The 26740-nt window shown below is 39.0% G+C and overlaps 3 protein-coding genes across 6 annotated transcripts in view; 1 reads left to right on the top strand and 2 right to left on the bottom strand.

Moving 5' to 3' along the window:
* si:ch211-13f8.1 (uncharacterized) overlaps nucleotides 1-2818 on the bottom strand; it is an 11627-nt gene extending 8809 nt beyond the window's left edge. The window contains exon 1 of one of the 2 annotated variants that reach the window (XM_005476274.4): nucleotides 1874-2818. The gene's annotated coding sequence lies outside the window, so the exon portion shown is untranslated. Of the gene's footprint in view, nucleotides 1-508; nucleotides 1339-1873 lie in introns of those variants that run through there. The other variant, XM_005476273.4, reaches the window with a different exon arrangement.
* Nucleotides 1486-19528, top strand: rc3h1b (ring finger and CCCH-type domains 1b). Of its 2 annotated transcripts, none has more exons than XM_013269006.3 (20): nucleotides 1486-1632; nucleotides 2858-3271; nucleotides 4977-5097; nucleotides 6803-7042; nucleotides 7179-7354; nucleotides 7557-7757; nucleotides 7930-8062; nucleotides 9105-9223; nucleotides 9562-9674; nucleotides 9993-10232; nucleotides 10411-10595; nucleotides 10728-11086; nucleotides 11200-11358; nucleotides 11500-11655; nucleotides 11754-11976; nucleotides 13293-13386; nucleotides 13549-13645; nucleotides 15285-15494; nucleotides 15691-15794; nucleotides 15905-19528. In XM_013269006.3, exons 2-20 carry the CDS (start codon nucleotides 3041-3043, stop codon nucleotides 16059-16061), a joined length of 3318 nt encoding a protein of 1105 aa, XP_013124460.1. In that variant the 5' UTR covers nucleotides 1486-1632; nucleotides 2858-3040; the 3' UTR covers nucleotides 16062-19528. The 2 variants fall into 2 exon arrangements, with proteins under 2 accessions (XP_013124460.1, XP_013124465.1); XM_013269011.3 differs by having other exon boundaries at nucleotides 13296-13386; nucleotides 15905-16152.
* Nucleotides 19217-26740, bottom strand: zgc:110366 (glyoxal reductase). 2 transcript variants are annotated; one of them, XM_005476272.4, is made up of 9 exons: nucleotides 26600-26740; nucleotides 26347-26447; nucleotides 25416-25664; nucleotides 25116-25217; nucleotides 24758-24849; nucleotides 24019-24201; nucleotides 23859-23918; nucleotides 22236-22352; nucleotides 19217-22151 (listed from the first exon to the last, which is right to left on the bottom strand). In XM_005476272.4, exons 2-8 carry the CDS (start codon nucleotides 26420-26422, stop codon nucleotides 22257-22259), a joined length of 858 nt encoding a protein of 285 aa, XP_005476329.1. In that variant the 5' UTR covers nucleotides 26423-26447; nucleotides 26600-26740; the 3' UTR covers nucleotides 19217-22151; nucleotides 22236-22256. The 2 variants fall into 2 exon arrangements, with proteins under 2 accessions (XP_005476329.1, XP_003438205.1); XM_003438157.5 differs by having other exon boundaries at nucleotides 19725-22352; nucleotides 26600-26739.

The following is a 26740-nucleotide window of genomic DNA, read 5'->3' as shown; positions in this document are numbered from 1 at the left end:
AAGAACAAGAAAGATAAAAACATTTCCTATTCAGTGTATTCTACATCTCTGTTACCAGATACTTTTTTCCTGTGTGCCGGGTAAGGAGATATGTAATGTGGACTCTGTCACGTTGCCTTATCCAGTGATTACTTTGCAGGGCACAGGATAATCCTTTGGAATCAGAATAAGCAACTGCTGCCTGCAACTGAGACCCTACAGGGAATAAGCAGTATTATATGTTTATGTTTGGTTGTATATATCAGAAATAATAAACCATTTTTTTTCCTGTTTGCCATTCATTTATAGAAAAACTGGGGGGGATCAGTTAAAGTATTTAAAATTCATTATTTACCCATAAGAAATACGCACAGTGGCAGTTTTGTACAGGCTACTGTTGGTAATTATGCAAACCGCCTCCATAAAACCAATTTTAACACATCATTATCATTAACAAAGTAGCTTCTCATCACATTAAGAGACAGGTTGGTTTCGCTATTAGAAGGCTAACAAACATTTTTTAATGTACCTGCACTTTTACTGAAGACGGCGTACTTTGACATGCAATCCCAGCGTCGATGGTCACGAGAAAGTTGCCATAAATTCTGGGGCAACCGCACAAATTAAAGTTGCCCTCCATAATAAAAAGCTGCGCCAAGCGTGCAGTTTTTGCAGCGCGCATCCTCGCGTCACCAACTGGCAAGACGAGCGACGTCCCCGTGGATGAAATAATAATGATAATAACAAGATTTCCAAATGTTTCTCCAGATTCTGAGGTTCTGTTTTCACTCTCCCTCTCTCTCTGTCGCTCTACGTAGCTCCGAGCGGTGTCAGGCGAGTCAGCGGTCTCTCAATCATGCCTGGTCTGATAATCCCCTCAGAAATCAGTGGGATTAAACAAAAATGGAATAAAAAAAATGCCTGCTTTAATTTCGCTCTTGCCTCACGAACCCGACGTCGAGTGGAGCTCTGTGTTGCGCAAGTGCACACACACCGATTCCCTCCCCGCTGTAAAAATAATAATAACCCAATGAAAAAGAGAAAACAATTCTAGTAAAATGGCTTGGGGACCTCTCGCCCAAATGAGATATCCCAGATACTTTTCAGTCTTTATTTCGGTGACTCTGATTGCAAGGAAGTGGGGTATGCTGCGTTTTAGGGAGCACGGGTCTAATTTTGTCTTGCAAAAACAAATGTCAGCTGATTCTTATTTGTCAATACAGCTCCCTCCCTCTGTTTTAATCTGTCTGAGCTCTCCTCTTCCCTTCTTTTGTCTATGTTTCGAAAACAGATACACAAACATATTTAATATATATGCACTCGTGCAAACTCAGCAGTTTAACTGTGAAAAATGTTCCCAGATGTGATCTTCTCAGCACCTGCCCAGTTTCGGTATTTTGTGTGTGCGGCTCAATATCAACAGAGGGCGCCATTTGCCCACAATCCAAACGCGCACACGCAAAAAAGAAAAAAAAACGCGCGTGCACGCACACATCTTTTCCAGCTAGCTGTAACCGGCTAGCGAGTCTGTCGTCGAGTTGACACCCTCTCCCAAACCTTGGCAGCAGCTAAGCTGCACAGTCGACATGGCAAGAAAATATCGCAGCAATTTCCTAAAAAAAAGATGAAAAACTTCCAAGTCTTTTGGAATAAGTGAGTAGCATCGACAATAACGATTTATCTGCTCGGTGAAAAAACCCAAAGTAGTAGTTGCATGTTTAGTTTTAGGCACATTAGTGACGCATAGAGATTGTTAGCGAGCTAGCTAAGAAGCTAAGCGCTAAGAGAGTGGAGAGAGTAACATTTGTTCATTAGCATGTTAGCCCTCTGTGCTCATTCCGACGACAAGAGCGGTTGAGTTATGTGCCCCTCAAAACAAGACTAAAGCACAAACCTGGTCAGTTCTTAAGAACTTTCTGGTATCGAGTTGTTGTCACTGTGTCTGGTGAATATAAAGACATTTTGGGACAGTTTCGTTGCTTTGAAGTTACGGGTGCTAGCGTTACATAATCTGACTTGTTGTGTCTCTTAGATCTCGTTTCCTTGAACAGCGCCTCCTCGAAGGATAATTAATATCATTAAAACTGTAACGTATGAGCAACTGTGACTATATTCAGAGCAATAACTGTGTGACAGTCGGTCAGCGAAAGGTTTCAGGTCGTTAAGCAACTGTTTGCTGATCAAACGACGTTTGCCCGTAGCTAAGCTAGGAAACTAGCCACCCATAGCTTCCGATGCTAAAAGTAAGCTAACGTTACCTAGAGTTAGCTAGCTATAAAAGCGTCTCGTATCACTCGTAAGATTAGTGGGTGCATAACGAAACACCGAGATGGTCACAGCAAGGATAAAAAATACTGGGCAACAGCGCATTGTTGGTACAATATTATCAAGCACTATCACCAGACGCTAGCTTTATATCAAGTTAGAGGGACTTGGTGGTTAGCCTATCCTATACCCTTTGTCCATAGTCATAGTGATAACCAGCTCTTTTTTTTTCTCTTTTTTTTTAACTAGGCCACGCCGCAGTTGTTTTGGTCCATCTCAACCATTTGTTTGATTCCGACTTTACAAATATGTGTTGTGTCGCGTCTGATTTGCCGTTACATTGTTTTGTTGGGCTTGAACAACGTAATTGACAGGAAGAGGCATATTTTCAGTGCGGTTAGTTGTTCCACGGGAAACCTGCTTTATAACCACACGGCATAGAATGCATTTCTCAGCTGCAAATGCACTCATGCACAGTGTAGCCATGTTTTATAGTGTACTTCTACAATGTTTTGATGTAAAACTAATAACAGTATGACACGTTTTATTAAAAAAAACGACAGTTTGTGAATGCGGCAACAACTATAATTCCGTTTCTCTTTCTGCTTTACAGTATTCATCACGAGATGTGATCCACAATCCACAATGTGTGAGGACATTTAAGAACGATTGAGTTCGGAAGAAAAAAAATTGATTCCAGTGGAATCTTTCATTATATATATAAAATTATTATATATTTTCCTCTGTGATTAAGCTCACATACATTTATACACACCCATCCCATCAACATATAACCATGCCAGTGCAAGCACCACAATGGACAGAGTTCCTGCTGTGCCCGATCTGCACACAGACATTTGAGGAAACTGTTCGCAGGCCCATCAGCTTAGGCTGTGGACATACAGTCTGCAAGATGTGCCTGAACAAGTTGCACCGAAAGGCCTGTCCCTTTGACCAGACAGCCATCAGCACAGACATCGAGCAGTTACCTGTCAACACGGCTCTGTTGCAGTTGGTGGGAGGCCAGGTAAGACCTTTGTTTGTGTGTGTTTGTCATAAATTGCTAAACAAATGTACAGAGATCTGACTTTATACCGCCTGTGCTGAGATTTTGTTGACGCTATCTTGTGGTTAAGAATACTAGCTCATGGGTGTGGTTTTTTTGTTTTTGTTTTTTTTTTATAGTAGTGAAACATTTTAAGACACCAATCCTGGTTTTAAAGGATGACGTTTTCTGTAATTACTATGGATTGTATTTGTGTCACACATGGGTTACTACATGGTGTACATACTTTTGGGATTTCTTTCTGAGTCACCCTGCAGTCATTGAGCAATGACTTGAATTATGCTGCTTTACTGAGTGCTAGCGCATTCACTAAAGCCGTATTTCTCAGAGGGAGTGTTATACCAACAGGGTGAGGCACAGCTAATGGTGTCTGGCTTTGTTGGCCAAGTTTCTAAGTTAAGACTGCAATAATGGATAACGTCACTGCATCACTTGTAATGCTGAAATGTGTCTTCTCTAGTCATCATGACTGGTATGGCTTGTCTCTTAAACAGATCTTAGTCTTATTGCACATTTATGCTAATATAGTTTAACTAGGTAGGACTTCCTTAAACATTCCCTGTTTGATGTTGAAGTCGGTTATTCATATATATATGTATATATATATATATATATATATATATATATATATATATATATATATATATATTAGTAATGTAAAATTTGCTTCTATGGTGGAAAAATATGACTATCCCTACCACACGCGGTGTGCCCCACACACATGTATTTGGACAGACTGAGTGATAATAATGGTGGCAAACATTATCAAGTAGCACTCAGCTTTGTTATGACCTTTCTCGGAATTGGCCTTAATGTGCTGACGTTAGCCTTTGTGAGCTTTGCTTGTGGAAGATTGCAGCAAGAGATTTTGCTAACATTAATGAGAGCATCTCAGCATATTAATATTTCAATACATGCTGTTAGAATATAGTTAAGTGAAACTCCTTGCACAAATGAAAATGCCTGGTTTTGAGGGTCTTTGACAATCTTCAGCTGATTACTTAAAAGACAATTGTGACTAAAATATAAAAAACATTCTAATACCAGCGATTAGTGAGAATCCACATAATTTGAAATTAAATGTAATATATTTTAAGTAGTGATTATTTTAATTGTTGTGCAAAATGAGTTGTAACGTGTTAAATTGGCCCTCAGTCCAAATTGTTTCTTACCGTAAGAATAACCATACACAAAAACATTGCCAAAAATGACTACTTAAGCCACCAACATACACATCAGAATTTTTTTGATTTTTTAAATTTATTTATTTATTTATTTTTTAAATATGCTTGACAGCTCACTGGAAATGGGTAATTTCTTTTTCCAAAGTTAGGATTTCTTTCAGTAAGTAATGTTTTCTATTGATACTTATTAGATCTTGGACGTTCAGGCTAGTTTAATGCATTTCATTATGCAACTTCATATTATCAGTGAGAATGCATAGTTTACTTTGTCTTCCAATACACATAAAGAGGCATTTACAATTAATTTGTGCATTCAGCTGTGTTGAGCTTTTTAGCTGCTACATTACACAGTGAAATGAAAAGGATGGCGATGGCGGTTCCACTAACGCTGCTACAGCTTTGTTGGGACAAAATTGTACTGAAATCTTTTCATCTGTTGCTACTGATTTTCTAAATTATTCCTTCTTTGCATTCTGCTGCAGGTTCCTAAGGCTCAGCCAGTTGCTTTGATAACAAGTCCAGAGGACTCGCAACATTATGAGGAGGCCAGGCAGTGTGTGGAGGAGCTGGCCCTCTACCTCAAACCCCTCAGCAACACCCGAGGTACTGGACCTTGCTGGGACTATTTAGCTCTGTGGTTTGCTCTTTCTTTTGTTAAGTGGACAAATTGGGACCTTTCAGATATGGAGGTTGATTTTCAGTATGAAAGACCACTTAACAATTTTCTTATTCTAAGAGGGTGGATATATTAGGAGGTAACTGTTAATGGGTGTAGACTTCCCTTTCAAAAAATAGCGTAAGAGTGTTTGCCTTCTTTGTGTTAATCTCATGCTGTATACCAACTGTCTGGCAAACAAAAACTAGGTAGGCACTGACAGTTTGAACAGCACCAGCATATATCATAGCTCATAAAGCTGTAGGTGTCTTTGAGTGAGAATGCTCTTAATAAGACATAACTACATTGTCACCCTATATGTAAAAACAGCTAAACACAGCCCTACTGTATCATAACTGATTTAGTGCAAGTGTCATTTGTATACCTCTTGATTTTTCATTCAAAAATGTAATACATTTTAATATTGTATAATATTCTGTATTTATATGTAATGTAATACATTGCAGTTGTAAAGTCACAATGCCAAGAACGAGCAGACAATATTACCTCAGGAGCAAGAGTACCTATACTAATGTTTTGTCTCTACCTTTGAAATCCCTTCAAAACCTTAAATATCTTTTACAGCAGTAATTCTAGTTCTGTTAACATATTGCATTGAGGTTTGTTAACACTGTGGACAATAAGTGTTATCAAGTTTTATGCTTGATAAACAAAAGCAATATTCAAGCAACATTTCTGTACATGTATTTAGTGTAGTAGTTTACTGTAGTTTCTTGAGTACGACATTACTATACTAGATCACTATTTTTAATATTTTAATTTTTTAATGTAACAGATTATTACAAATTGAAACTCAGTTTTTACAAATCTGACTTTTTGTCAAGGCTGATTGTGCTGTCATAACACAGATATGGATGGTGGTTAAAACCCACTAATGACATCCAAATTAAATTTTACAGACCAAATGTTAGTCTCTTAAATTACTTTGTTCAATTGCACAACCATATGAAAACATCCGAATTGCATTTAAGGTGCAAGGTTTAAGTAGTAAAAAAGATGATCAGCTATTAAGTCTGAAAACAAATTACAGCATTTGCACTGCTTATTGAAACATTTGAAATATTGAATATTAATATAATGAGTTGTATCTACAAGTTGTTTCAGTGCAGAATATTGTGCATGATGTTGCCCTCAAGATTGTTGATAGTCATAAATAAATGTATTTAAGGAGCCTCAGTACAACAGTGACAGATGGGACATCCTGATTTCTTGGGATGGAGCAGAAATGTTCATTTAGCGTTTTGTGTTTAAAAGTATACTGGATCAAAACTCTTGAAAAAAGGAAGAAAAAAATTTCTTCATTCCCACTAACAGTATTTGACTTAATTTACATGTAAATGCATCCAGTTTGTCAATGTGTGTCACTCTGGTCTTTGCTGCAGAGCGGTGCATGTTTGATGGATGAAACAAGAATGAACTAATTAATGTAGTTTTACTTTATAGTTATATTAATATACTTTGTCCTGCCTGTTAGGATAGTCAAACCTTGTTTTCTGGCGACGTCAAAGAGCATTGCCTTTTCAACAATGGCTACTGGCTTCTGATAATTTAAACATTGATACTGGTACTGAACTAAAATATCTTAGCAGTACATCTTTTATTGCATTCTTTTTTTTTTTCTCTCTTTGCCAGGTGTAGGGCTGAGCAGCACCGCTCAGAGCATGCTGAGTCGACCCATGCAGAGGAAACTGGTTACTCTGGTCCACTGCCAGCTGGTGGAAGAAGAAGGCCGTGTTAGAGCCATGAGAGCGGCTCGCTCTCTGGGCGAGCGAACTGTCACTGAGCTCATCTTGCAGCACCAGAATCCACAGCAGCTCTCGTCCAACTTGTGGGCTGCTGTCCGTGCACGAGGATGTCAGTTTCTCGGCCCAGGTAGATAGTTTTCCTTTACCCACAAAGTGAAATTTCCACGAAAACAGTCAATTTATTCTCAGTAAAGACTAATTTGGAGTGTGATGACTACTGAGTGTTACTCATCGATTCTGTGTATATGTTTTTCCTTTCTCAGCCATGCAGGAAGAAGCCCTAAAGTTGGTCCTCCTTGCTCTTGAGGATGGCTCTGCTTTGTCAAGAAAGGTGCTGGTTCTATTTGTAGTCCAGAGGCTTGAGCCACGTTTCCCTCAGGCTTCCAAAACTAGCATAGGCCACGTTGTGCAGCTTCTCTACAGGGCCTCCTGTTTCAAGGTATTAATCTGGCTGAAAACCAGAAGAAATTTATTTGATTGTTTTGATATTTGTTATAAATATTGTTTAATATTTGTTTCAATATTGTTTTGCTAAATATAGGTGCAACACTTTCTGTGCAGAATTTTCTGTTGTATGTATGTATGTAAGAATTTCTTTCAGAAAATAAGGGTAACTAGCTCATTCTGTGGCTTTCTACTAGGTTACCAAACGTGATGAAGATTCATCCCTAATGCAGCTGAAAGAGGAGTTTCGTACTTACGAGGCTCTACGACGGGAGCACGACTCTCAGATTGTTCAGATTGCTATGGAAGGTGGATTGCGGATTGCTCCTGACCAGTGGTCTTCTCTTTTGTATGGGGATCAGTCTCACAAGTCACACATGCAGTCTATCATAGATAAGGTGTGTACTGGAAGTAAATCTATTTCAGTTTGTCGTTTTCACATACTGTACACATTTCAAAGAATCATTTCAAAAAAAGAGTCTTACCTCTGTTGGTCATAACATGTTCTTAGGTATGAAAGCTGAAGTACCAAAGCATTAACTTTTTCTTTTTTTGTTGTCATGTGTATAGCTGCAGACTCCAGCATCTTTTGCTCAGAGTGTCCAGGAGCTGACAATTGCGCTGCAAAGGACTGGAGACCCAGCCAACCTAAACAGGCTGCGGCCCCATCTGGAACTCTTGGCCAACATTGATCCCAGTCCTGGTGAGAAACACACCCGCTAATGATGCAAGGAGAAGTTGGTACATGCAGTGTCAGATGCAAATCCAGACTATGGCTGTTGAGTTTTCCCAACCCTCCCAGAAATCTTTGTTATTGGCCAAGTTTTGTTTTTTCAGGAATCAAGTTAAAGTTCAGGTTGATTTTTTTTTTTTTTTTTTTTTTTTTTTTAGATAAGTTTCTATATGGATCAAAGTTATTTGCCCTTCCCTTTACTTATCCATATTGTTCTTTTCCCATAATTCTAGTAGAATTGATTTCATCATTCATGTCTGGGAATCTTGCCACTGAACTGGTCTGTCATTTCTTGAATGTCATTAATTCTTTGCATATTTAGGTAAAACCTCCTGACAGTAAACTTTGACAGTGATATACCTCCTTTTATATTGAGAAAGTGCTTTTCTGCACCAAGAGGGAAAAAAAAAAATAAATTGTGCATTTTATTCCTTTCTGAACTACTTGGCTTTTGGTGCCGCTGAGGTCACCATGCATTCCTTATTTTTAAGCAAGTAACACAATAGTAAAGTTTGTCACTGATTATGTCTCTCTCATAGGTCTGTATCATCTATTCAGCCAGAAAGTTACCTCGTTCTGTACAAAATAAGACTTTATTCTATTGTGGAAAGCTCCACTGAACAGTTACCAAATGCATATTCAGTTGGAGTCAGCTACAGCAGGCTATCGCAAAACTTGGTCATAAAGCTGGTTATTAAGCAATTGTCCGGTTACTGTTGAGCCTGTAAAAATGGAGCAACTCTGTAAAAAAAGGAAAAAAAAAATAAAAAAATCAAATGTTGTAATAAATTGTCCTGAATTGACCTTGATTTCAAGCTGAAAGTCTACACTTCAGTAACCAAATTCCTAAAACTATGCTAACAACCAAATACTCCATCAGTATGTTGGATTTGTCCTGTGTAGTGTGACTTCTACTATGTGGCTCAAAGCACACATCTGTCTCAGCTGGTGGAGAACAGCCAATTTGAAATATATTAATCCTTTTTTCCTGTATTATTTATTGTTTGTCTAGATGCTCCTCCTCCTACATGGGAGCAGCTTGAGAAGGGGTTGGTAGCAGTGAAAACAGTGGTACATGGCCTGGTAGACTTTATCCAGAACCATAGCAAGAAAGGAGCCGATCCTCAACAGGTTAGTGTTTCTATTAAACTGCAAATAATGCTTGGAAAAAACAAAGACAGGCTTTTAAACTGTCCAGTAATGTTTCAAAGGCTTGTAGGAGATGTAGTCATGGTGGTCCAAAACATTGTTATGACACTTGATTTACTGTAATTTGTAGCAAACCCAAATTTTTCAGGATTGTAAATACAGAGATATTTAATAAATAACTATATGAATAAATAAAAATGATTTTTGTAACGTTTCATCTTGTTGGATATAACATTTGTTTGCATCTGTTATTCAATGCAATTTTCTTAAATGGAGTTTTTACTTTTTGATCGTATGCAAAACAAATCTTTTCTTTTAAGCCTCCTCAGCACAGCAAATACAAGACTTACATGTGTCGTGACATGAAGCAGAAGGGAGGCTGTCCTCGTGGAGCCAGCTGCACCTTTGCACACTCTCAGGAAGAACTAGAGAAGTGAGTCTCAACAACAACTTGTCAACATAGTGTGTGTGAGTGTGTGAGTGAGTGAGGTTTTTTTGGGGGGGGGGGGGGGGGCGGTTGAACCTAGTTTCTGTTCCTCAATTCAGTCACTATTACCACAGTGGTTTTTATACACTCTCAATTGTTCTGAAATATATGTGTATGTTACTTGCTTATATATACAGGTGTATATATATATATAAGTAATTTGATATCATAATTTTTGTTATATTTTATGATACCTAGTTATTTATTTATTTATTTATTTATTTATTTACTTACTTACTTACTTACTTACTTATTTATTTTAAGGTATCGTAAGATGAACAAGCGTCTGGCAGCTCGCCTCCCTGGCTCAGGAGGACTCTTGTCAGACGATCCTCTCGATGTAGCAGTGACCCGAAAGCCTTCACCCTTGGCCAATGGAACTGGTGGATCCTCTTTGCCCACGCTCATTGCTCGTGGCACCGACCCAGTCTCATATGAGCTGCCGCGTAAATCTGTTAAGATGGACGGAGGGAGTCCCAGTGCACCAGGATCGCCTCCTGATGTGTGAGTATAGTATGCAGAAGCCAGAGAGTTAGCACCTTCATCAGAGGCACGGGTTTTCTTATCCCTAGGGCACAGAATGAGGTTATTCAGTTAAATTATTTGCTCTATGTTAAACAGGACAACAGAAGATACATCAGATGTTGGAAAAATATTTAACAATGTGGGTTTATTCTTGTAGCCTGGACAAACGTGGCATGACTATGCCACCTCATCCCCTAGCCCACTCCAGGATTTCAGCAGAAAACCTGCCAGTGGTTCCCAGAGGATCACCAGTCTACCCCCAGCAACAGCTCGCTGAGATGTACGGTGACACTCGTGCACCACCTTCTGCCTCTCAGTATGAGCCCCAACCGTATTCTGCAGGTAGGCATAATGTATGCATATGACTGAAATTGTAACATTATTTTTATTATTATTTTAATTTATACTTGGAAGTAAATTGGAAGTTTTTATTTTTTATTTTTTTTTTAATAGTGTGACATTTTTGTTTTCCAGGTTACCCCTACCAGCAGCCACCACAGTATGTTCCAAGAGATTACATCCGTAACCCTCCTCCGCATAGTGAGTCAGGACCCCCTTACCCGGATCCTTACCCTGGTTACCCTCCTGAACGAACCTACCAGGCCCCTCACTCTGGTCAACAATTCTCCTACCCTCATCCTTCACACTATGACAGAGGTCGCCATATGCCCTACAGTGGTCCACCACCTCCCCCACAGCCTTATGTGCCCCCACCATCAACAGGGCATTCCAACTCTGTTTACCACCCAGAGCCCAGTACCCGGGATAGATATGCAGCAGATGGCTACTATCCACCAGGTGCTCAACCTATGAATATGAGGCCCTATGTGAGGGTGAGTACGGTTTTAGATATGCTTTGTGCTCATTTCTCTTGGTGTGGATATTGGGGGGAAAAAAGAAAACTGTCAGCAGTTCAGCAGTCATTATTTGTGTGTGCATCTCATAGGGGCCATCATGTAGTGGTCCTCAAGCCAGCCTGGACTATCTACATCGACGCCGGCAGGAGCTGTTATCCCAGCTGGAGGAAAGGAAGGTCATTTCGCCTCCACCTTTTGCTGCTTCACCCACTCTTACACATCCCTTCCCCAACGACTACCCTCCTGATGTTAGTACCCAGGAAATTTAATATGCATCTTATTTCAGGCTTAAAAAGCCTAAAATAATCCTGAATGTAGGTGGTGAAGTAAAGCTTGAGTTAACTGTGAATATGGGTAAGTCTTAATAACTGCATGTGTTGTGTCTGCAGTATGACGAGGACAACTCCAAAGCAATTCCAAAATGCAGACTAGCCAACTATCCGGGGCAATACTCGCCCTGGTCTTGTGAAACTATTGGCTCATACATTGGCACAAAAGATCCCAAACCCAAAGATGTTATGGTTGGTCCTCCTGTGGAGATGATGGTAAGCCTCAATTGACAAACGAACGTTGTGCTCATTTCTTGGGTTTGTCATGTAATAATAACCTTTCCTCTCTTTACCCTTTTCTCTCCTTTTGTCAGAATGTGGATGCTAAAGACCTGAGAGAACCGTCGTTGGAGGCCCCTCGGAAGGGCACAGAAGTAAAGGATGATGACCCCATTATTCCATTTGGTACCCTGCCCACTGTGTCGCGCTTTGGGGCCATCTCTCGCACCTCAAAGACAGGCTATCAGACCACTGGACCTGTGCAGGCCATGGCCTCCACTCCCCAGAACCCAAATTCTAAACACATGGCCATGCCAGGTAAGAGCCCACATGGACCGCAGTCTTATTACTTTACTGACACTGGTAATTAAAGGGAGCATATTGTTTCTATTGCTTTGTCTAGAGCAATACACACACAAGAAGAAGAAAAAGAACTTCAACTCTTTAATTCAGTGACTCATTGAACCTCCTTGTGCAACAGCTTTCAGCAGCTACAGCATTTCCTGTAGCTGCTTCTGTGATTTGGGACTATTCCCTTATTACTGTTTCAGTTAACATTCATCAGAAATACAATGAACACTGTATGTTTATCATGAATGTAGCAACTCAAGTAGGTTAAGGTCAGGATGCTGACTTGGCCATTCCATAGTGCAAATTGTCTTTGTTTAATTACTTGTGTGCTTTTGGTCACCAGGTGCTTAGATAGCAAAGAAATGCCAAACTATCATACTCCCTCCACCATGCATCATATGGAAATGCACAAATTTTCGAGGGTGGTGTGCAGTGCCCGTTTTTATCTTTACATTGAGAATTCACATTCAGCTTAGTATCTATTTGCAGAACATTTTATCAGAAGTGGCACATCCTGTTTTTTGTTTTTTTGCTTTTTTTTAAGGCAGTAGGATCTTTCCATTTCCACATTTAATCAGTAAAAACATGAGTACTTTTTTTCTGTTGTTTTTTTGTTTTTTTAATCAAGTTGTAGATATTTCTGCAAGTGATTTTGCAGCAGTTGGGTACTTTTTCACTACTTTCAAGATTGCACATTGTGCTCTTGGTGTGAGGATTTTTTTTTTTTTTTTGCAGGACACCCACACATATGAAGAGTAGAAACAGTCCTGAATTCTTCTTCCGTTTGTAGAAAACGTGCCTGTTGCGAACTGAACACCAGTGTATTTAGAAACACTTCTGTAGCCCTTCAAAGCTTCTGTAGTATTTCTTAAAAATGCTTTGAAGGCTGTCATGCTCAAGTCACAATTCAGACCAAGCAATTGTTTTTAAGAAGATCAGCTCCAGCTATATTTATAGGAAGCCGCACCTGTACAAGCATACTTCTAATCTGATCTTGTCAATTGTGATACACAAAGTAGTTTTTGAAGAAGGTGTAAGGAAAGATGTTATGTTTTTATTTATTTATTTTTGTCCCCCCACACATAGGATTATAAGATAAGACAGCTTTTATTAGTCCCAGAGATGGGAAATTCACATTGTTGGAGCAGCAAAGTAAACAAGTATAGTATTCAACACACGGGAATACTCATTAGAGCATAGTCATTACACATACTCGTAGTGTTTCAGAATTACAATTTGTTAAGAACATAGTTCTGTTATACAATTTACCACTTTCCCTTCAGCAGAATACACATATGGAAGCCATGGAGGATGGGGTGGAACTTCATACCCCACCCACCAGAATGCCTCCTCCTCTCAGGGACATTTTAGTGACCGGTAAGTCCTATATTTGTTTAATCTGTTCGTTGTTCTTGTGGTTGTTGTTGTTTTGTTTTTTTAAATATAGTCAGTAAATGATCATGTGAATTGTGCATTTAGCAAATATCATAAATGCTTTTGTTAAAGATTGTGAAGCAGTTATTTTTTTTGCCGTTGCAGTCTACCCATGGCAGCCTCAGACAGAGAGCAGTTAAAGATTGAGCTACAGCAGGTGAACCAGCAGATCAGCCAACAGACACAGATGCACAGCATGGAGGTTTGTACAATCTGTTACTAAGGAGTGTCTAGGGCTGCTCGATTATGGCGAAAATGATAATCACGATTATTTTCACTGAAATTGAGATCTCGATTATTTGACAATATTTATTTAACAATAACAATGTATTGAATAATGGCTTTAAAGATTGTCAAAAAATAATATAAACTAGTGTTCAAATACTGATTACAGTGCAAATGGTTGCAATATAAAAAATAAATGAAAAATGTAAACATCTATGTTTAGTGAACTTCAAAATACTGCACAATATTTGATCCACGTCTGACTCCGCGAACCCATAATGTTTCCACACCACTGAAGTCGTTTTACCTCTCTTTTCAACCAACGGCATTCTTTCTTCAGCAGCCATTATCCTCTCCTCTCCAAATAACTTCTGCTTATGCCGGGCTCACACTGTGCGATTTTTGGCCCATTTTGAGCCGATTTCTGAGTCGTGCGACCGTTTTGGCGATCGGCCCGAGTTTGTCCTTCATCGTGCGTCGTGTAGGGTACTTGGGGTAACGAGAAGCGATTAACACCTCATGACCAGCTCCCGATCATCAATCGCTTGGTCGGGAGGATTTCAAACCTGTTTGAAATCCTCCCGACCGTCGTGAGGGTGTCACCGCAGCTTCTCACACTGCGCACGCGCAAACACAAATGTCAGCGAAAAAGACGGCGCAGCACGGCAGTGCAGCGTGTGATCTGGACATAAGCGATGGAGGCACAACTTGTAGAACTTTGGAAAGCTCACCCGAGCCTTTTCGTTGTGGCCTCACAAAATTATCACGACCACAACAACCGTGAAAATAGTTGGATCTACATTCCTGCTCAATCACAGCTGCCTGATCAATGTTTTTCATAAAGTTGATGGTGGTGGTGTGCGTGTCTGTGTGAGTGAAAGACAGAGAGGGAGAGCAAGCGACAGAATTTCTGTTATAACTTTCATTTTATGAACGCACAGTTTAAGCACTCAGGTCGTATCAGAGCATCGGGCTGTATAGTGTGAGACCCTGCATCGTGACCTATGAACTTCTAACCCCTGCGAGTCAATCGTACAGTTTGAGCAGGAGCTGAATCGTGCGACTGAAAAAATCGCACAGTGTGAGCCCGGCATTAGCTTTCCAAGCTTCCCTCGGGTCCTCTTAATTGTTGTGACGCGTGTTCGAAACGCAGAGAGGTGCGCTCGATTTGCCACACGGAGCAACACGAGAGTAAAGCACGAGGGAGGTGCTAATAATCGGCTCAGTCATTTTTAATGATCGTTGAAAGCCCAGATCATAATTTAGATTAAAATTTGATTAATTGAGCAGCCCTAGGAGTATCTATAAATGTCTAGAAAGACCCACATTGTTTTGATCAATTTTTACGCCATAAGAGGTGTGAAGTGCTCAATATTATTGATTTCTTGCATTACCTATTTATAGCTTGACTCTCCTTTTTAGATTACAAATTGATGTGAGAAATAAAAGCTGTTTACCTGGTGCCTAGTTACTATTAACATATGTTCAACACTGAAATATGTGTAATGAGTAAAATGAATGTCCCATTTTAAACCATTGTTTTCCTGACTATTGCTAAAGACTTCCAGATTGCACATTCACCCTCCTACTCTTTACTTCCTTCCTTTCTGCTACAGGCTGCCAGTAATTCTTTACTCCTGCAGAGGGAGGCCAGTGCATTGGCTACTCACCCTGGCCAGGGCCAGGCAGCAGTAGCCTCACAACAGCAACAACCCAAGTGGCCATCAGGGGGAGCAAGTGCAACAGCTGTCTCCAGTGAACAGCTTAGCCTGGAGCTTCACCAGGTCGAGAAAGAGATCGGCAAAAGGACCCGTGAGATGGCTATGGTAGGAGTGGTGGCGAGTTGTTGAACACTAACGAGGGATGTAACAATTTAACCATGGATTTTGAGAGAATGTGGGATTAGTGGGGATGTGGTTAAAAGGTCTTGATGGGTGGGTTTTTGGCAAATTGAGATCTTGATCTATATGAGCTGTGTGTGATGAAATATTTTATTGGGGGTTATATCCATTTCCAAACCAGGAAAACCAGGTGGTCCATGATGTTCAGCAGTACAAGATGAAACCTGCTGAGAATGGACAGCCAGACCATAAGACTCCACTGGAAGAAATCTCCTTGGCGCTTGCGTGAGTATGAACATGCTTAAATATACTCCGTCCCCCTGAATATGAATATTTTACATTATTTCCATTCATGTCTTGTTCTGCTTTGTCCGTTTTCTCTTTTCTTCATACAGTGAGGTGTCAAATGGCTCCAGCAGTCTGCCAGAAAGTGCAGTGGGCGGGTCCATGCTGTCACTGACAAATAAAGCATCTGCATTGAGCTTATGTTCAGATCCAGGTGTCACTGGTTCAGAGATGCAGAAGAATGGTGTTGTCCATTCCTGCTCTTAGGAAGTACACATTTACACACATTCAAAAGCATGCACAGGCACACATACACCCATTCTATTTAGAAGATGAGCAGTATCTGCCGTGATGAATTTTCTTTCTTTTTGTTCTGTGAATGAGCTTTTTTTTTAATGACTTTCCTTGCCTGGAAACCAGGGCATATGATAACAATTCTTGTGTGTGTTGTTGTTATTTTTTTTATTTTAATTTTTTTGTACTGGGTTTAGATTAACAAGGCTCACAGTAGATTCAGGAAGAGAAAATGGTGGTGACGTTGACAGTGTCATTACAACTTTATTTAAAAAGTATATGCATATTCAACCTCAACGGTAAAATTATAGGAAAGTATTTGATCCTCCTGGAGAAGAATGTTGGGTTAGTTGAATGGTTAGGTAAATAGGAGCACCTTGTAACATCGCATACACTCTGAATAAATTCTGTACGATCTGGTTTATGATTGAAGATGGCAGAAATGTCACTCTTGGTACTCGCCCCCCAAAATCGTAAGAAAAAAACAAAAAAAGAGGTTGCCCAGATTTGGATGTCTGAGGAGGGAAAAGCACTTCAATATATTCCACCTGGATTCAGCCAAAATGGGCATGCAGGGTGTTTTTAAAAATGCAGTGTTACACCACATGCACTTCCACACCTGCCATGAGAAGTATGATTTTTATTATTGCATTTTATGAACACATAAGTCTGTTTCATATTTGAAAGCAGTATATAATATATTTAATTGGAGCATTCTGTTTTAAAGATTGCAGTAAGTCTTTGGTAATGAGCTTTCCGTGTTTTCTATAAGGGAACCTACTAAGTGCTTCTCTTGATTTATTTTTATTTTTTGTTTTTTATGTGACCCTGATGTGATTTGGTTGCCTTTCACCTGTGCTCCTGACGGTCTGCTGCATTCAGCTCAGGCAAATTGTGAGCTTGTGCATGCATGTTACCAGACGGAGATGGTGCACCTTTCTGTATCAGGAGTCACTTGAACGACTGTGAAGTTGACCTTAAAACATCAAGGCAAATAAGGGATTTCCCTCCTCAGAGATTCTCATCTGGCCACACAAAAGGCCTCCCCATTGGGATTATCTTGTCATTTGTTCTCCTAACTTCTATGAAGTTGCCTTCCCTTGTGTATGTTTTGTTAAATTTTTGTCTTACTTTTTTCTTGCTTTACATTGTTACGATTTTGGGCGATGATGCTTACCTTGTGAAGGTTTTATCCAGCTTAGTTGAAGACGCACTCTCCTCTCCGTCATGAAATGGCTATAATTGGCGCAGAGTCCAGAAAGGTTGCTGTTGTAGCGTTCTTGGCTGCACAGTACATTTGAAATCATGTTTACAGCTGAAGAAAGCAGTGTTATTTACTGTGTGGCGGCTGGAAACCTTCAGGAACGGCTGTGCTTCGATCAGATTAATAAATTCATTCACCTCGCATTGAGTGTATTTGAGTGTCTTTGCTGACTGGTGCGATATACAGCTCACTTGGTCACATTTTTTTTGTTCACAACCTGCTGTCATCATCACCATCATTAGAACTATTATTGCTCTTTCTCCATCATATAAATTGTTTACTGCTGATGCTCAATAGAGAGCTCGTTGCCTTTTTGTAAACAGCATGATTGGCAAAAGTTTTACTGCTCTGCTGACAACGGATGAGTTCTTGTTCTTGAACGGTTAAAGCATGGAGGAGACTGTGGGTCAAGTTGTTTTAGTTTAACATCAAACCTTTGCTTTCACATGAGGAATACTGAGAAACTGGCACATTGGTGACACCGGATGAGTCAATTATTTTAAGGCACAAATGTTTTTGTGTTGTGCAACATCCTCATCTTGGCTGTTCAGTGGGTATCTTTTCCAGTTTGACAGCAAAAGTTTTGGATTTTCTTTTTTTCTTAAGTTTTCCAACCACACTTAAAGCCTCTGGCTGCTCCTTGCTACATTTATTGTTTAGGTACACAGCTCACTTATACATATGAGTATGTATCCATACATTAATATACTAAAGCACTATTAACGTGCCACCTCTTATCCTACTCGCTCAGCATTTATATTAAATGATCTCTACTTAGAATCAGCAAAATGTTTTTGTTTTTTGGGTTTTTTAAAATTTGTTTTTGGTCCACTGGTTGCCAACACAGACTTTATCCTTTCCCAGACGAAGGACTTCTGTGTGAATTGATGTGTGTTCACTTAAATCTTTTGTGTTCAAACAAAGATTAGACTATGCTTCCGAAGAAGACAAAATTCATAACTTTGAAAAAATTATGGAGATGTTTTGTGTGTGTGCTAGATTGTATTGTAGATGTACCCTGGATAAGTTGTTTATTGTTGTGTTTTTTGTTTTTCTCCCCCTTCATTGTGCTGTACCAAGTGATAGAGTTGAGGTGTTAGGAAAGTTTTGGGGTTTAGCCCACCATTGCCCCCAAGAGAATTAGCAAGAAGTCTTTGATGGAAGGTTAGCCTCAAGTCTTCATCTAGCGCTCCTTTACCTTTTTTTCGTTTTTGTTTTAGGAGCTAATTAACACTGAATTGGCATGATGGACTCAGACCTTGGTCCCACCACCCAAAAAATACAATGATACAATAATCTAAATCTGTCAAGATTTGATTAGGGTTTTTTTGTTTTTTTTTAAAGAATGTTGACTTGGCTTTTTGTAGATTTTTTTTTTTTTTTTTTTTTTTCCCCTTGGCATTAGTTGAGTGAATTTGACATGCAAGTCTTAGTCAACACCTGACCTGATGCGTGCAGCTTTATGAGCACTTGGTGACATTCACACTTTTTTGTGTGTGTGTGTGTGTGTGTGTTTTTTCTAATTTTTATTTGCTTTTTTTGTTGTTGTGTTTTTTTGACAACTATTCGCAAGAAATAGGGCCATCAGCTTAATAAAAAACAAAACAAAAAAAAAACCAGGGAACGGAGTTAGTCGGTAATTGGGTAACGATTTAATGGTGTTAATTCAGTATTTTGATTCTCACAGAAGCTGATGAAATTTCCCACAATGCTGATCCTGCCAAACGGGTCCCTGCAGGTCTGAATGAGCCGGAATGACTTTAGCTTTGCAAAAACTGATATACCGTGAAGTATGGGGTGTTTTATTATACAGCGAATAGCAAAGACGTTAATTTCAATATTCGGTGTGTTTTTTGTTTCTGAGTGGAACCGCTGCCTATACCCCATATTTGCATAACCAGTTAAACCCCTCCTCTACCACCCTTGACCACTGAACTCTGTTACTGCTGTTTGAGGCTCACATTTTATTCCTGGACTTTCTGGGGAAATTCGCAAATGGCTTTTTTATATAATTACTCCCGTGTAAAATATCTCTTAAATTAAGGTACAGGTTTGATTTCAGCAAGAAAAAAATTTTTTTATATGTATATTATACTCCATTAAGGAATGTCTAGAATTATCTTCCTCCAATGTGGATGTAGCCATTATTACGCCATTTTATGACTTTGTAAGAGAATTCACTGTGTGAAAATTGGTTTGCATTTTTGTATAATACAATCTGCTTTTTTCTTTTTTTTGATATGAGAGGGAGGTCAAACTGGAAGTTTGAAGAGGAAAACAAGAACCTGTGAAATTGAGAAAACAAAATGTAACTTATGTACAACAGTGATTCTAAGCTGAGGGAGAAAGAATAAATGATATTGCTAACTCAGTGCTTTTGTCATTGTTTTATTTTGTGAAACAGTTCAGTACTTTTCAAGATGTGAATGCTGGGAGTGGTCTCATGGGTGTGGTCCTTCAGCATGTAGCCATGTCTATTCAACTTTTATACTGTGGTCTTGAGCAGTGTTTTCTGAAGATTTTTGAGAGTTGTTCTTTGGAGGTTGTCTGTTTGTTTTTTTTTTCCCCCATATCCTTTTCAGTCCAGTCCTTGTATGTGATCTTTGTACCTGAAAGGAATTGTTTTGGTTTTGTTTTTCTTGGAGACACACTGAGGCCACATCATCGTTCAAGCATTGAAAAAATGCACCTGCTTCAAGAGACGAAACTGTGTTGTGACTACATGTAAGACAACTTGGCAGAGAACCAATTTTAAACATTTAGGCTCTTTGTTGCCAGCCGCCTGGTAGAAAAACACGTTTTGTTTTCTTTCCTTTGGCATTTTGTTTGTAGATTTAACTAAAGGTAACAGTTTGACTAACATAAAATAGTATTTTTGCATTAGCAACATGACTCCCAAAGAACTGTTAGTTGAAAGCTTGGGTTCTTTTTGCATGGTGTGCCGTGTGTCCTTAAGAAATTTGAGGATATTGGACACGTGAAGCCAAAAAGATGATGATTAACATCATCATGTCTTTTAAAAAGACAGACCTGAGATATATCTTTCCTATTGTTAATTAAAGCTTCATCAAAAATGGTCTCGGTAGGAAGGGACACGGGGAGAAAAGGCTAAGGTATGCCAAATTACACAAGAACTGGACTGAAAATCAGTGGTGACAGGTCTTGAGTCATTAATCCAAATGTGAAATATTTGGTTTAAATAGTCATCATTATGTACAAATGATGTCAGAAGAGAGGTGCAACACTGTATGTGTATACGCATCTGTAAAACACAGTGGAGGCTCTGTGATGGTTTGGGTCTTCATTTCAGCCGTGTCAAAATTGATGTAATTATGAGCACAGATAAGTGCCGTCAGATTTTGATCCACAGTGCAACACCATTTGGAAAGCATCTCCCAAACACACTATCAATCATGGGTTGGACTGAACTTCAACATTAGTGAAGTAATGTGAGATCACTTTGACAGAAAATGGAAAAAGTAGCCAACATCCAAAGCAGAGCTTTGAATGTCCTGAATTTAATTTAATTCAGTTCAGTTTTATTTATATAGCACCAACAGACAGGGATAGCTCAGTAGGTAGAGTGGTCGGGGAAGGTCGGGGGTTCGAATTCACTGAACGACTACCCTGAGGTACCCCTGAGGTACTCCCTATATGCATCCTGGGCGCTAGATTGGTGGCTGCCCACTGCTTCACTGAGTGAATGGGTTAAATGCAGAGAGGAATTTCCCCACAGGAATCAATAAACTGTACATTATTATTATTAACACACAGCAACAGTTGCCTCATTGTGTTTTGTATGGTATATAAGAATACACAGAAAACAGGAGAACAAAAAAAACCAGATGACCTATGACCAGGGACCTTGGTGACAGTGGGATGGAAAAACTCCATTTTAACAGGAAGAAACCTCTTGCAGAACCAGGCTCAGGGGGAACAGCGACTAGTTTGGGGTGAGGGGAGGAAGATGGGACAAAAATGCGCTGTGAAAGACATCCACAGATTAACAATAATAAAAAGAGAGTGTTCAGGCTGTGCTGAAGAATAAAGGTGGACATGAGAATCCACCTCATACTAAATTATGTAAAATATTCCAATTGAATTTAACATGATAAGGTTTAGTGAAGTTAAACGTTACCAGAGCCAGTATAAACAGCAAATTATTTGCTAAACCCTGATAGCTTGTGTTATATAAAGTTACAGTTACAGCTCACTTTCCTGCCTCCCAAACCTGGTTGAGCTTTGGGGTCGTTTTGTTTTTCTTTTGTCTCATGACTTGCTTGCAAATGATACATGTTGCTTAAGGAATTTTGATAATCACGTACAATTAACTTTTTATTCATTTTTTTATTGGTAAATATAGATTTTACAGCTGAAGTAAACTGAAGATTTCATTTGCGGAATAAGAGAAGAGGGGCAATAAAAGGGGTAATAAAGGGTCACAGCCTTGAGTTTAGTTGTTTTATATACTGCAACCATAGATACGATACTAAGGTCCTCTCGTCTTAGAAACCACTTGATCCCTCCCCTGATTTTGAATGTGAAAATAAATAATCTGTAGATTTTATTCAAGATCAAGTCAAGCTCAAAATCACAACCACGTTTCTGGAAAGTTAAAGATATCATTATCTGCGTTTACAACACCTTTCTTACTTTATATATCACAAAAAATAAATCAACATTTCTATAAAGTAAGGCACTTGGAATGGTTTTGTCCTTCGTGTGTGTTTGTCTACACATTATCTGAAGATGTAGCTCAATAAACTTTGACATCACAGTCGAGTCTATTTCCAGGAAAACTGTCACAAAGAAAAATAATTAACCAAGAACATTCAAATCAAGATAACCTCACTCAGCCATCACGAGTTCATGGACAAACATACCCTCCATCTTCCCACTTATTCTTATTCCACATTTGTTGGATCCCAAGTAACATGTCTTCCGTCATGCAAGCTTCCTAAAGCAGCCATGTCCTCGTCCTCCAGCTGGAATCCAAACACCTGTTTGTGTGTGTGTGAGAGAGGAAGATAAGAAGAGGAAAAGGATAGTATGAAAAACAAAAATGCCTGTGGCATTCAAAGTGAGACTGGCTTCTCTCAGTTGTGATGATAAACTGCAGAAGAAGTTATGTCTTCTTCTTCAGCATATAGTATGGAACATCTATATTTTTCATTTGTCATGTGACTAGAAAAATGGATACATTATGCCATTATTTAAACTATTTAACTTGTCAAGATCTCTTTACATTTAGTAAACCTCAGTTAAGCCAGATGCATACGTTTATTATGATGACCTCTAGTGGAAGCTACCAAACAAGGCACATTATTGTGTAAAAGTCTTGAGCCACCTCCTTTTTAAAAAATCTGTATATTTTCTTAGAAAAATTTAAATAATTCATAATTCATCCATTCATAATTCATCACTAAATCCATCAGTTTTAACAAGATCCCTAACACAACTGACTGAAATGCAGCCGGAAACAATGACAGAGCCTCCACCGTGTTTTAAAGATGGCTGTACACAATCAGTGTTGTACCTCTCTCCTGACCTTTGCATAAACTGACAATTATTTGAACCAAAACTTTCAGATTTGGATTCATCACTCCATAAGACCTGTTGCTACTGATTTTAAGTCCAGTTCTTGTGTGATGTGGCATACTACCTGTTTTCCTCCCTTAAGAATGGCTTCTTAACGGCCAGCCTTCCACTGAGACCATTTCTGACGAAGCTTTAGTGAACAGTAGATGGACCAGATGCATCTCTCAGGTTCTGCCAGGTCTTTGCTTTTTTCCTGTTCTTAAGAAACTGTTCTTCTCTGCAGAAGAACTTCTTTTGTCCTCCATTTGTCCTGATTCCTTAAGATTTTTAAGGACACACTGCACACAGTGCTGCAAGTTTTCCACTAATAGCTGTTTCTGAATCACCCTATTGTAGTAAAATTTTTACATCTGTCAAGTGTGTTTGGCATTTTCTATAGACTGGACTAAAGAAATTGGAACAGACAGGCTGCTAGTAACAAAGTGCGTAAAGATACAATTTAAAATTGGTTCTTTACCAAGTTTTCTCTGTGTTTCTTAGTGTTGAGATAACACTGGTTCACCCCTAGAGTTCGCTGCCTTTTTTGTGCTTGAATGATTTATTCCTCTGAAAATGGTCAGGTACAAGGACTGGACTAAAAATGGGTGTAAAAAGAGCCAGTGCCCAAAGGAAAACTCTGAAAGCCCCTCAGAAAGCTGGCTCCTTAAAGGCAAAATATAAAGAAATTAAGGGTGGTTCAAGACCTTTGCACGGTGTTGTAACTGGGTTTAGATGAAGACATTGGCCCTGAAGACATGATTTTGACTGTCTTGTCAAGAGACCATTTTAAACTTATCATAAACTTAGTTTACAGCTAAGCTTTATTTGAAATCATGTTCGATCACAACATGAACTTTTATATTGTTTTTTTCATTTTGTGGACTTTTTTTAAAGGGCTCAAGAAAGTACGGAATGATCTTTAAACTCACTTCACAGTTTTCTTGTATCCTCTTCTTTTTGGTCGATTTTGGTATTGTCACAACTCCGTTCTTAGAAACACAAAATTGAAAATATTCAAGAATATTTAGAATTTCAGTAGACACATTATTTTCACACTGGGGATGGAAATCATGTGATGAGCGTGACAACCTGAATACTCCAGCGGATGCAGATCTGAGCTGGCGTGCGTCTGTGCTTTTCCGCTATCTGGAGAACAGTGGGATTGTTGAAGACTTGACCCTTGGCCAGAGGACTGTACCCTTCAAACACAATTCCCTCCTGACGACAGTACTGAATCAGGTGATTTGGCTGCTGGAAAGGATGGTACTCAACCTGATCGGTTAAAACAGCATATAAAACAATAAAGTCAATGAGCTGAAGGAAGTTTTATGGCATCCACCGCTTTTCTTCTAAACATTCAGGATATTGAGGAGAAAATCTGTATGATGGGGAAAAAAAATCTTAGCGCTACTGCAAATAAACCGCATAGATTAATATTGTAAAATTGAAAAATGGACTAAGAATTGACCCCTGGGGAACACCACATAAGAGGAGGGATGAGGATAATTCTTCCATCAAAGCAGAGATTAGATGCAGGTAATAATCAGAAAGGTGATTAATGAAAAATATTACTGTGTGTGTGAAAACTACTTTAAAGGTACAAGACGACAGGACGTAACTCAAAAGACTTGTGGCTGACCCACTAAAAACTCTCACAAATACATTATCATACATACTAAAAAGTAGATCTTTCACTCTTTACTTACATACATATGTCAGCCTTCCCTTCTGTTTTTTATGTCTCACAACTAAGCCATCTTAAAGAAAGTCAGCCTGAGTATCTTTGCACAGATTCTAGCATAAATAAATGCTAAATAGATAAAACTACCTGGTTAACATGTGGTACCACAGTACAGTCTTCTTTCAGCTGTTCCAGGTGGTGGACCAGAAAATTGCTGACCCCAATAGCACGGCACACACCTATATTGGCAAACAGAGATATGTATGCTTTGTAAAATAAACTCTTTTACTACTATTAAGTTATATGTATTATCATCACTACCTCCGTGATTATCCAGCTGTAAAACTGAGGCTAGTCTTTTAATGAAATTATGAACATAATTCCTGAGGATAAAATTAAGATAGTATAAAGAAATAATTGCATTGTATGGTAATTCTGATAATCTGCTGTCATCCATGAAGCTAATCCCTTGTCTCTAAGGTAATACCATGCATTTAGCATTTACCTTCCTTATAAAGTTCTTCCAAAGCTCTCCAGGTCTCAGCTCTCATCTCCCTGTTGGAACCACCAGGTGTCTTTGACTCTGGCCAGTGCATCAGGTACAGATCTTTAAAAATGAGGTCATGGGGTTAGAGGTCATGATCTAAAAAAAGACAGCAAACTGCATTTGGTGTTGGTGAACAAGGATTAATTAAACTACATCATGAGCCACCACAGGTTTATTCAAGACGTTTGTTCTGCAGTGACATCCCAGAAAACTGTTTAACTGTTAACTGTTTTTAACTTTATCAATCAGACGGCATACCAAAATACTCGACCCCCATCTCCAAGCAGGAGTCCAGACAGGCCTTTTTGGCAGCTGTATATCCGTAGTCGCCGGGCCACAGTTTATTCGTGAGCCACAGATCACTTCGTGGAAGCCCACTTTCTTTGACAGCTTTACCCAATTCGGCCTCGCAGCCGTAATGCTTTGCTGTGTCAATGTGGCGGATGCCACATTCAGTGAGGGCATACATAACTGCATCGTGGGAGTAACCACCATTATGTGATGTGCCTGACAAAGAGAATAACAACATTTATACATTTAAAAAAACAATGGTAATTATTATAATATAGACTTTATTATTCCAACACTGGGGAAATTCACATATTACAGCAGCACAAGGATCAGAAAGAAAAGGTGGAGACATATTAGAAACATGAAAACAGAAAAATAAATAAGACCAAATAGTGTACAAATTAAAAAGAAAAAATACTATACAAGAGTGAAGTGTACTATGAGCAAATGGTTGAAATACACTAGAAGACATTTTAATTATAGTGTTATGTAGTTTAATTCAAACTTGACGGCGTATTAGCGCGGACATAAATATACAGTGTATTCATAAAAGGTATAAATACATACAAAATATTCACATATCCTGGATTAAAGGATACTGAAATACCCGTTTTTGTACGAAACTATTTATTAGTAGTATCAACTGTATTGGAGGAATTAGACCAAACGTTTGCCGGTGGATAAACTGACGAACAGTAACACTACATATTTTTTCTTGAATTAAAACCTGATAGGTGTCAGTTTTACTTGTGGATTTACTTCCCTACTACATTACTTAAGAATTTTTAAACCAACCGATTCAGTTAAGAATCACTGTGTGCTAGGATTGCATAATGCTTCATTCCAAAAGGTTTGTGCTAGCTGATTTAAAAACAGTGACTGCCAGAGGAAAACACACCCAAACCAAGCACGGGGATCTGCAGACCATTGGAAAGTGGTACTGTAGGACAGTTCAGGACTGACGCCAACGGCATGTTCACTTCACCAGAGATGAGCAATCTGGAAAAACGTGATATTTTGTTGTTAACTTTTCTTGCTTTAACAAGGAAAGTCATTCCTCGTTAACATATGTGTTAACATCTATTCTCCACAAAAAGATTACTATTAATACACTTTTTTCCCCCCATTAACAGTGCACAAGATTAACTTACCTTTGTTGTAACCACTAGACGAGACTGGTTTTGTAAATTTTTAATTTAGTTGAACCTCCCTTTCCCTTTCGACCAACTATTATTAACATTTTTGTACAGGCGAAGATATGCCCCTGAATTAAAAATCAAGCCCATTCGCTG

The sequence above is a fragment of the Oreochromis niloticus genome, linkage group LG18 (assembly GCF_001858045.2).
Source record: "Oreochromis niloticus isolate F11D_XX linkage group LG18, O_niloticus_UMD_NMBU, whole genome shotgun sequence".
NCBI classification, from domain to species: domain Eukaryota; kingdom Metazoa; phylum Chordata; class Actinopteri; order Cichliformes; family Cichlidae; genus Oreochromis; species Oreochromis niloticus.
The sequence above is the reverse complement of the archived record's forward strand: the minus strand, read 5'-3'. Positions and strand labels throughout refer to the sequence as shown.

Bases quoted from the DNA above. Each gene is read 5' to 3' on its own strand.
- rc3h1b (XM_013269006.3), top strand. From the start codon at position 3,041: ATGCCAGTGCAAGCACCACAATGGACAGAGTTCCTGCTGTGCCCGATC. The intron at 13,387-13,548 runs GTAAGTCCTATA...TTGCCGTTGCAG, and splicing joins CAGGGACATTTTAGTGACCG to TCTACCCATGGCAGCCTCAG. The intron at 15,795-15,904 runs GTGAGTATGAAC...TTCTTCATACAG, and splicing joins GAAATCTCCTTGGCGCTTGC to TGAGGTGTCAAATGGCTCCA.
- zgc:110366 (XM_005476272.4), bottom strand. From the start codon at position 26,422: ATGCCGTTGGCGTCAGTCCTGAACTGTCCTACAGTACCACTTTCCAAT. The intron at 25,218-25,415 runs GTATGCCGTCTG...TCATTTTTAAAG, and splicing joins GATGGGGGTCGAGTATTTTG to ATCTGTACCTGATGCACTGG. The intron at 24,850-25,115 runs GTAAATGCTAAA...TTGCCAATATAG, and splicing joins GGAAGAACTTTATAAGGAAG to GTGTGTGCCGTGCTATTGGG.